General features: G+C 49.6%; 1 protein-coding gene across 1 annotated transcript in view; it reads left to right on the top strand.

Annotated features, from left to right (window-relative positions):
* nrg2b (neuregulin 2b) overlaps positions 1-10000 on the top strand; it is a 32206-nt gene that overhangs the window by 3935 nt on the left and 18271 nt on the right. Inside the window, exons 2-4 of the mRNA XM_056601132.1 lie at positions 4630-4792; positions 5164-5282; positions 5942-6065. Coding sequence (XP_056457107.1) covers positions 4630-4792; positions 5164-5282; positions 5942-6065 — 406 coding nt within the window. The remainder of the gene's footprint in view (positions 1-4629; positions 4793-5163; positions 5283-5941; positions 6066-10000) is intronic.

Genomic DNA, 10000 nt, shown 5'->3' with positions numbered 1-10000 from the left:
AAGAAGGTGGAACAATATATCGCCATCGCTACAATAAGGATGTTCATAGAAACACTAGCCAAGCACTAACAACCACTAGGTTAACCCATTTCCTGTGTACAACAAAGATAGCTTGGATAACATGCTACACAACTAAGTACTCCAACTAAGTACGCCATACAATAAGTGTGAAGATTAAGTGCCGGGACGAACAACATGCATAATTGCGTACATTAAGGGCCAGGAGGTACAGCATACAATAGGTAGGAGGGGGTGGCGGGGGTGAAGTCGGGGTGAACTCTGAACAGAGTCTTGGTTCTTTTGCGGCAGCTACTGAGCGACTCTGCGGTTAAGCTTCCAGTGGCTCCGCCCTCCTCTCCATGACGTCGTATGACCAGAGCCAAACTCAAACGACTGCATCTCTTTAATTCCTTAAGCGCCCCCAGAGAGAGACGTCCTCCTCCTCCTCCTCCAGATCTGCGTACCGCGCACTAACGCTGACAGGGCGCCGCGCTCAGGAGAAGACGAACACCGTCTCCTCTCTCTAAAGCCTCATCAACACTCATACCTCATCCCTGCTTACTGTCTCCTCCCGGGCCTTGGAGGGCTTCCAGCCGTCTCCACGTCTCCGTGGAGACGCTGATGGGATGGGAATGTTCAAATCATCCTGAGTGGTGGGAAAGCTAAGATATTATATTGTGCGTATATGTTGATCTGTTTTAGGGTGCCGATAGCTCAGAAGAAAGTCCCTGAGCATGAACGACCGAGGCTGTGTGATCCTGATCATTGGTTGACGCGTTTCAGCGCCAGGTGTTTACTGCAAGGGTCTCTCAGCGGCAGAGGTTAGATAGAGGGGCCGTATGAACGCAGGCCGTGTTAATGAACGCTTGTTTTATTATCCAAAAAAAAAGCTTTTCCAATCATGCTAAGCTATTAAGTAAAACCGCCATGTTTTGTTTGTCATTGATATTCCGAAATGCCAAATCGATAAGGCTAAAACGGGGCCTAAATCTGCTCTCCTGCAGTACAGTGTGGTTCCCCTCTCCACACGTGGCGATGTGTTACAAGATAACAGGGAACCAGACTGTTCCTGTACACCAACCGTCGCTCAACAGAAACGTTGATCCGAAGCTGTCCTTTGAATCAGAATCAGAATCACTCAGTCACTAAGCTCCGTCCTTAGATGGCAGATGGGCCAATGAAATTCTAGCCTCTACTATACTCGGACATCAGCTCGGACAACTCCATTGAAGACAACAGGGAGGAGGTAAAATATAAAAATCTAATGGTGGGTTAATGTTTTCTGTGTAAAAAAAAATAAACATGGTCAAAAGATGCAGGTGCTTGGGGTACCTGTAATCTCGGTATCCTGAGAGACTGCGGAATGGGGTATATTTCATCCCTTTTCCCAAGCCACAACGGGACAAGAAAAAGTGTGTAATGTGGATCAGACTGTGTGACAGGCCAGAATACCAACTGAATTTAAGCTTGTCACCTTCTGTATGTATTTTAAGGTTTTGAATATAACCCTCCATAGCTCCTGGATGAAATTCACTCATTTTTCGCCGAAAACTTCTCCAAAACCTGCTGTGATATACTATCAGCTGACATTTTTCCATATGTTTTTGTTATCCAGTCTGGTTTGTTTGTCCGGGTTTGTCATGGTAACGACGGGGGGCGTGACTTAGCAACAGGTCAATTGCTTTTATCAAATCTTATTGTACAAGTACACAAGAGCCAAATTCAACAATAAAAGATAAAATAAATAAGATGAAAAAATGTAAAGTATATAAATATAAGTAACAATAAGTAGCGTTCGTGGCACCAGCCATGGTTGATTGTAGTGCAAATTACAGAAATATGTATTTAAAAGATCTGTTTTTGTTAAGCTGTGAAAAATGCTGTTCAAATCACAGGAATATGTATTTAAATAATCTGTTTTTGTATTGTGTGTTTGGTTGGTTTGGTTTTGGTTTGTGCTCGAGAAAGACATTCATATACATCTTCTTTCGGTGTGGGAAATGTGCGCACGCATCCTGTTCTTGTCTTCATTCACCCCGCTGGACATTGAGTGAGCACACACCCCTTTCACCTGCACAATTGCCCCCGAAACGGACCGCCTCACTGGGACCCCAAAACCCTGTCTCCCAGGTCTGGGGTCCTGGGGGAATTAGAGGTCCTCAGCCCTTTAAGAACAAACCCTCTTTTGCAATCATTCCTGCGTGCCAAACCCCTAAACCAAAGTCCTCAGCCCTTAGACGTGAGGTTAAGGACTGTAAATCGGAGGCTACAGCGTCAGCGTTCGGGGCGCGAGGCGAACCTCTCGGCAGCCCAACAGAGCCAAGACGCTGCCAATCAAAACACAAAACCCCCCGCGGAACGAGGAGGGGGCACGGCGGACTAGGTTGTGTTGGATCGAACGAGCACCATGCAAGGTTGTCACTTTTAAACCTCCAGTGTAATTTAAGGCAGACGGAGCCTTAGCTCAAGTCCTAGTCTAGAATACACAGTCAATGGCACCAGGTCTGAGTCCTAGTCCATAGAATAACAGCATCGGTGGGACGAGGTCTGAGTCCTAGTCCAGAATACATAGTCGGGTTGACTGGAAACCCGAAGGTTGCTAGTTCGATCCCCGGCTCCTCCTAGCGTAGTGCTGAGGTGTCCCCAAGCAAGACGCCTCACCCCGACTGCTCCAGACGAGCTGGCTGTCGCCCTGTTTGGTTGACTCCGCCGTCAGTGTGTGAATGTGTGAATGAAGGGTTGTAATGGCTGCTTTGGATAAAGGCGTCAGCAAAATCCCCTCAATGTATATGAGAGCAGGAACGGGGTGAGGTGTTGTGACGCAGGAGGTCTTCCAGTCGGCTTGAGGTCCGCCTCATTTGGTTGATTTTGTTATTTGCTCACCAGAGGTTGTTTTCAGAAGGGCGTATCGAATACCTTTTCCCCAGACCAGCACCGGCACTAACTAGGTCACGAGTCGCCTGAAGGACATTTGATATTAAGCTTTTGGGCCCATCTTGAACACACTGTATATCTCCTGTGTCCTGACCATAAGCTAATTATCTTTCTTACACAGCAGTGGAGATCACATGGTGGGGATTACACTACAGAGGGATTATTGAAGGGGAAATTTGTTCAATTTCAAGATGCATATAGAGTCTTAAAGACCCGACAGCCAATTCCCATTCATTGCTGTTTGGCTAAATATGCTAACCTGTGTAAGTGTGTTTAGCACAGGACCTGCCGCTGTTCAGTCGCAGACGTTCACAACATGTACTTGTGTATCTGTGTGTGTGTGTGTGTGTGTGTGTGTGTGTGTGTGTGTGTGTGTGTGTGTGTGTGTGTGTGTGTGTGTGTGTGTGTGTGTGTGTGTGTGTGTGTGTGTGTGTATGTGTGTGTTTGTGTGTCTGTGACTATGTTTGTGTGTGTCTGCTGCTTATATTCCATTTTGAGTGCCAGTGTGTGCACATAGACCCATATACACCCTTTCATTCCCGCATTTCAGTGAAATCAACTTTGTGTGTGTGTGTGTGCATGTGTGTGTGTGTGTGTGTGTGTGTGTGTGTGTGTGTGTGTGTGTGTGTGTGTGTGTGTGTGTGTGTGTGTGTGTGTGTGTGTGTGTGTGTTTAAGTGCTGTGAGACAGGAACTTGTCTCTTTGCCTCAGTGTCTGTGTGGTTACATGTCCGTCTCAATACCATTGAAGCACACGCATGTGTGCTACAAACACACAAACACACACACACACATAGACACACGAGCACACATACAGACAAGTGCAAACACATTCCATCGCAAAAGTCTACTGCAGTCTTTCGGAAAACCCACCGTTTCATTGTGCTTTTTGGGATTCAAAGCATATTCGAATGCACTGTGTGTGTGTGTGTGTGTGTGTATGTGTGTGTTTGTGTGAGTCTGAGTGAGAGTTTGTGTGTGTGCTTGCCACTCTCTCCATCTTGTGAACTTTGACCTGTTGTCCTGTATCTGAACCCACTCCAACCGACCTTCTGCTGACTTACTGATTTACGTGCACGCACGCACGCACGCAGGCACGCACGTACCCGGACACACACACACACACACACACACACACACACACACACACACACACACACACACATACACACACACACACACTCACACACACACACACACACACACACACACACACACACACACACACACACACACACACACACACACACACACACACACACACACACACACACACACACAAATGTAAATGGATAGACAACGTGAAGGCTCATTCTTCAGAATGCCTTTAGTCTTCAATTACATTAATGCAGGCTTTGATTTTTTCTCCTTGATTCCCCAATAACATCTCTCTCTCTCTCCCTCTCCCTCCCTCCCTCTCTCTCGCCCTCTTTCCCTCTCCCTCTCCCTCTCTCCCTCCTCCTCTCCATCCCTCACTCCCTCCCTCTCCCCCTCCCTCCCTCCCTCTCCCTCTCTCCCTCTCCCTCTTCCTCTCCATCCCTCACTCCCTCCCTCTCCCTCTCCCTCTCCCTCTCCCCCTCGCTCCCTCTCCCTCTCTCCCTCTGCCTCTTCCTCTCCATCCCTCCCTCCCTCCCTCTCCCTCTCCCCCTCCCCCTCCCTCCCTCTCCCTCTCCCCCTCCCTCCCTCTCCCTCCCCAGCCTCTGCTCCTAAGCTGCGGCCGATGCAGGGCCAGTCTCTGATGGAGGGGGACAAGCTGTACCTGAAGTGCGAGGCGTCGGGGAGCCCCAGCCCCTCCTTCCACTGGTACAAAGACGGCCTCAAGCTGCAGAAGGGCCGCGACCTGAAGATCAAGACCAACAAGTAAGACGCAGAGAGCTGGGGGCGCCGTGGACAGCGTGGACACTGGGAAGCTTGGGCTGGGACACTGGGACACTGGGACACAGGGACACTGGGACACTGGGACACAGGGACACTGGAACATAGGGACACAGGGACACTGGAACACTGGGACACTGGGATACTGGGACACTGGGACAGCTGCTTGGACACCGCAACTGGTCCCAGTCTGTTAACTGTTGTGAACTTTGTTAATGTCTGGATTTGTAACGGCTTTGTCTCTTCTCCATCCCCTGAATCTCTATCTCTTCTCTATCCATCCTCTACCCCTCTACCTCTTCTCTCCTCTCCTCTGGTTCTCCTCTGGTTCTCCTCTCCCTGGTTCCACCCTGAAGGAAGAACTCCAAGGTGCAGATCAGCCGCGTGCGCGTGGACGACTCGGGGAACTACACCTGCGTGGCGGAGAACTCTCTGGGCCAGGAGAACGCCACCAGCCTCATCAGCGTTCAGATCTGTGAGCAGCCTGTCTGCCTGTCTAAACTGTCTGACTGTCTGTCCAAGTGTTTACCTGTCTGTCTGTCTGTCTGTCTGTCTGTCTGTCTGTCTGTCTGTCTGTCTGTCTGTCTGTCTGTCTGTCTGTCTGTCTGTCTGTCCCCCTGTCCCTCTGTCCCTCCGTCCGTCTGTCCCCCTGTCCCTCTGTCCCCCTGTCTATCCCATTGTCCCTCTGTCGCCGTCCCTCCGTCCCCTGTCTGTCCCTCTGTCCCCTGTCTGTCCCTCTGTCCCCTGTCTGTCCCTCTGTCCCCTGTCCCTCCGTCCCCCCGTCCTCCTGACCCCCCGTCCCTCTGACCCTCTGTCCCCCTGTCCCCCCGTCCCTCTGACCCTCTATCCCCCTGTCCCTTTGTCCCTCTTTCCCTCCGTCCCCCTGTCCCTCTGTCTCTCTTCCCCTGTCCCCCTGTCCCTCTGTCTCTCTTCCCCTGTCCCCCTGTCCCCCCGTCCCTCTGACTCTCTGTCCCTCTGTCCCCCTGACCCCCCGTCCCTCTGACCCTCTATCCCCCTGTCCCTTTGTCCCTCTTTCCCTCCGTCCCCCTGTCCCTCTGTCTCTCTTCCCCTGTCCCCCTGTCCCCCCGTCCCTCTGACTCTCTGTCCCCCCGTCCCTCTGTCCGTCCCTCCCAGTGACCACGACCACGCCGTCGGCGGGCGTGAGCCACACGCGGCGCTGCAACGAGTCGGAGCGGACGTACTGCGTCAACGGCGGAGACTGTTACTTCATACACGGTATAAACCAGCTCATCTGCAAGTAAGTCCAGCCCCCCCTACCTCCGCAGGCTCACTGTCACAGCACCCAAGCACGTCCCCCCGCCACCCCCCCCAACCCCCCCGACTCCATGCTGTCCCCCAGGAGCTCTGTCCTCCCATGTCCTTCCCCCAACCCTCTCTCTCTCTCCCTCTCTCTCTCTCCCTCTCTCTCTCCCGATCCATTTCTGCTCACTCAGCATTGTTGTCATTGTTAGCGTCTCGCTTCTATTTCTCCTCCTCCTGCTCTTGCACAAGCACTATATAATACGCACACACGCACGCACGCACACACACACACACACAAACACACACACACACACACACACACACACACACACACACACACACACACACACACACACACACACACACACACACACACACACACACACACACACACTTATTTTTCATACCCACATGGACACAAATACCCACAAATGAACGTAAGCTGTTGGGAGCTCAGTCATCTCGTTTATCGCGTATTGTTGCCATGACGTCACCGCTTGATTCCTAAAAATGGTAAATAAAGCGCTTTGGCGAGGGGGGGGGGGGGGGGGGGGCAAGTGGGGGCAAGAGAAACTACTGGACCGACTCTACTGGTGCCTACTCCCATGATGCATCGCTCTCCCTGAGATTTACATCAGCTTCAGTTTGAAACGTACGTGAAGTATGCAGTGTCTTGGAGCTGTACTGTACCTACCGCATTCTTTTCCAGAATGTATTTACATTTACATGAATACTCAAGACGCTTTTATGCAAAGTGACTTACAACGGTTAATACACACATTGACGCAACGACGGCGGAGTGAACCACGCAGGGCGACAGCCAGCCTGTCAGGAGCAGTCAGGGTGAGGCGTCATGCTCAGGGACACCTCGAACAAGCTAGGAGGAGCCGGGGATCAAACTACCAACCTTCCGGTAACAATTCAACCTGCTCTCTACCTCCTGAGCTAAGCCAAGCCTATTGCAGCCCGTACAGGAGCGGGCCTTGTCGGTGTCCCTGGGAACAGGGGTCCACAGAGCCAGGCCACGTGGTCTCTGGTGGGCTCAGGGTCTAGAATCAACAGCGCCAAAAGCCTCCGCGACACTGATCTCGGACGAGCATTCACCGAGACTTAACGCCAGCAAACACTTTATTAAAACGATGACACCTAAACATAATCATTCCTGGTGCATCATGGGAAAGAAGCGTCTGAAAATCCTGAGTGAAACCTGGGTGGAGGACAAGCTTTAAAACCACGGCAACCGCAGCACCCATAAAGTAATCTAACACAGCCCCAAACATACCCTCTTTATACCGCCGGCGTCTTAGTAACTTTATAATGAAACGATCATTTTGACAAGTGACAACCACAGGAGCAAGAGGGGGGGGGGGGGGAGTGTCAAAAAAACAGACCCTTCCGTCTTCTTACTGCCACAGCGTTGTCCTTTCCTCCCGTTGTGTTCACAACAATTAGGAGCGTATTACCTGCTGCTAAGCGCCTCCTGAGACGTCAGCAGCAGACAGAACTGGGCCATCACACGATGCTGTTAAAACACGGCTGCCTTCTGATGCTCACGATTGGACCACAGAGAAAGGCTTTAAAGTACCGCTCCGGAATAACTCCTGGAGAATAAAAGCTCTGCTTGAAAGGATATCTTATAAAGGGAGATTACATAAGTGATAGACGGTTTTATAAATAACAATAATCATCATCCTCATCCTCCTCATCATCATGATGATGGTGACTTCAGGGCGGCACGTGGCTCAGGAGTTAGAGCGGCTTGGATGGTAATGGGAAGGTTGCTAGTTCCATCCCCCGGCTCCTCCTAGCGGAGTGTCGAGGTGTCCCTTAGCAAGATGCCTCACTCTGACTGCTCCTGACGAGCTGGCTGTCGCCCTGCGCTGCTGACACCGCTGGCGGTGTGTGAATGTATGCATGAATGGTTGAATGAGAGGACATATTGTAAAGCACTTTGAGTGGCCACTGGTTAGAAAAGCACTGTATAAATAGAGTCCATTTAACATTTCAATCTAGTAGGAACTGTTTTTAATAATTGAGAACCATTATTAGCCAGGGTGCTGAACTGATCTTAAATAATTTGCCTGTTTTGGAAAGAAATGAAAAGGTACCTAGTCTTGCTACCTAGCTACTGTAGCCTGCTCGTCGAGCACTGAGGGTTTATTTCTGAGATACATCTCTAACCTTAAAGGGCAATTCCGGTATTTTGAACACTGAGACCCCTTTTTGGTTTGTCTAGGATGAAATAGAGTGGTTAAAACCGACATTTTGAATGCTGGTCCTGTCCCGGGTAATTGGCTAATTTTGAATCGCCCCTTCCTGCTTCACAATGGCTGGGCTGGCTATGTGCACATACCTGTACTTAAAACACCCCTAAACTTTCAATTTTACAGAAATGTGAACCTCATCGAGTGGTTAGGGATGTTCGTTGATGTTCCTAATCAAGTATCGTAGCGAAATACAGTTTCTGTCGTGTTTTATTTGGCATTTTGTAAATTGAAACGGAAACCGGACCGGAACCGGAAACGGAAAGGGGGGTAGTTGTAGTCTTTTCGCTCGATTCTAGCCCTACTGTTGATACAGAGATCCGTTTCCGGTTCCGGTCCGGTTTGAGTTTCACAATTCTGAAAACGAACGTTTACGGGTGTTTTAAGGACAGGTTTGTGAATGCACATAGCCAGCCATTGTGAGCAGGGGCGATTCAAAATTAACCAAATACCCGAGACAGGACCAATATTCAACATTTCGGTGTCAACCACTCTATTTCATCCTAGACAAACCAGAAAGGGGGCTCAATGTTCAAAATACCGGAATTGTCCTTTAAGTATCTCTAACCTTGGCTCCTCACATGCTGCGGCTCAGTATCCACCTTCCGTAATGCACTGACAACTCTCTTTCTGGCTTACTGTCGAACGAGGAGAGTTTGATATTTTCATTGCTTACGTGACATAAATGGTCAAAGTCAAAGAGCTTAATTTGGTCAAATAAAGAGTCTCTAGCACAAGGTGATCCTGGACAATGAGAATGAACTTTTTATTGCTGCTTCTGTCTTTCATTCTTTCCTTCAACACATATTGAGTGGATTGGGAACGAACCCACAGACGTCAGAAGTTTCACTGGGACTTAAGGGACAAAAACATAAAGCATATGCCTGACTCAAACCTCCACAATGTTAAGATAAATCCGTTCTCAGAAACGTCCAACAAGGTTGGTCCCAGCGTTGTGCTGCACTAGCACAACACATTGATGCAGACAGCCTCAGTGTTGAGGCACCAAGGCAGCGAGTGCTCCTCCAGCCTGGATATCTCCCCAGTATTATCCTCCTCTCCTCCTCTGGATTTGGAACAGAGCCGAACGTCACCTAGATAGCACTCCTGTCGTTCCGTCCGTCTGTCCGTCTGTAGAGCTGTAGAGCTGTCCACTCCAGACCTGCAACTCTTCATTATCTGCATTGGCGATTCGTCTACTGAATTGCTCGGTTTCCATTCATGGAATAATATTAATTGTGTAAAAAACCAAAATAAATGCCTTCATGCATTTACTCATTTGCTGATTCCCAAGAGCAGCTGGCTTCAAAAACATTTGAAGTTCGTTTTACGTCATCTGAAACAGGGAACAACAGCCAAATATGTAGTATTTTTTATATTCTTAGTATTATTGCAGATTTATTTGATAAATGGCTGAAAGTGAGTTTCCCTCTTCAGGGAACCCCGGTGTTCAGGTGCAGGCAGCAGCCCTGTGTTACCCGGGCCCGAGAGCCACGTCCATAGCAGCCTAGCGCTGAAGGTATAGGGGGGGGCAACCCTCCACTAACATCCTTCATCCCTTCTTTAAAAAAACGAGAAACTAGACGTTACTTCCCCTTTGCTCTGTGGAGTGGATAATACATGAGAAGGTCAAAGTTCCCAGCATGAATCAATTATGTTTATCGAA

This window comes from Gadus chalcogrammus, chromosome 10 (genome assembly GCF_026213295.1).
Source record: "Gadus chalcogrammus isolate NIFS_2021 chromosome 10, NIFS_Gcha_1.0, whole genome shotgun sequence".
Taxonomy (NCBI): domain Eukaryota; kingdom Metazoa; phylum Chordata; class Actinopteri; order Gadiformes; family Gadidae; genus Gadus; species Gadus chalcogrammus.
This window is presented reverse-complemented; position numbering and strand designations above follow the sequence as displayed.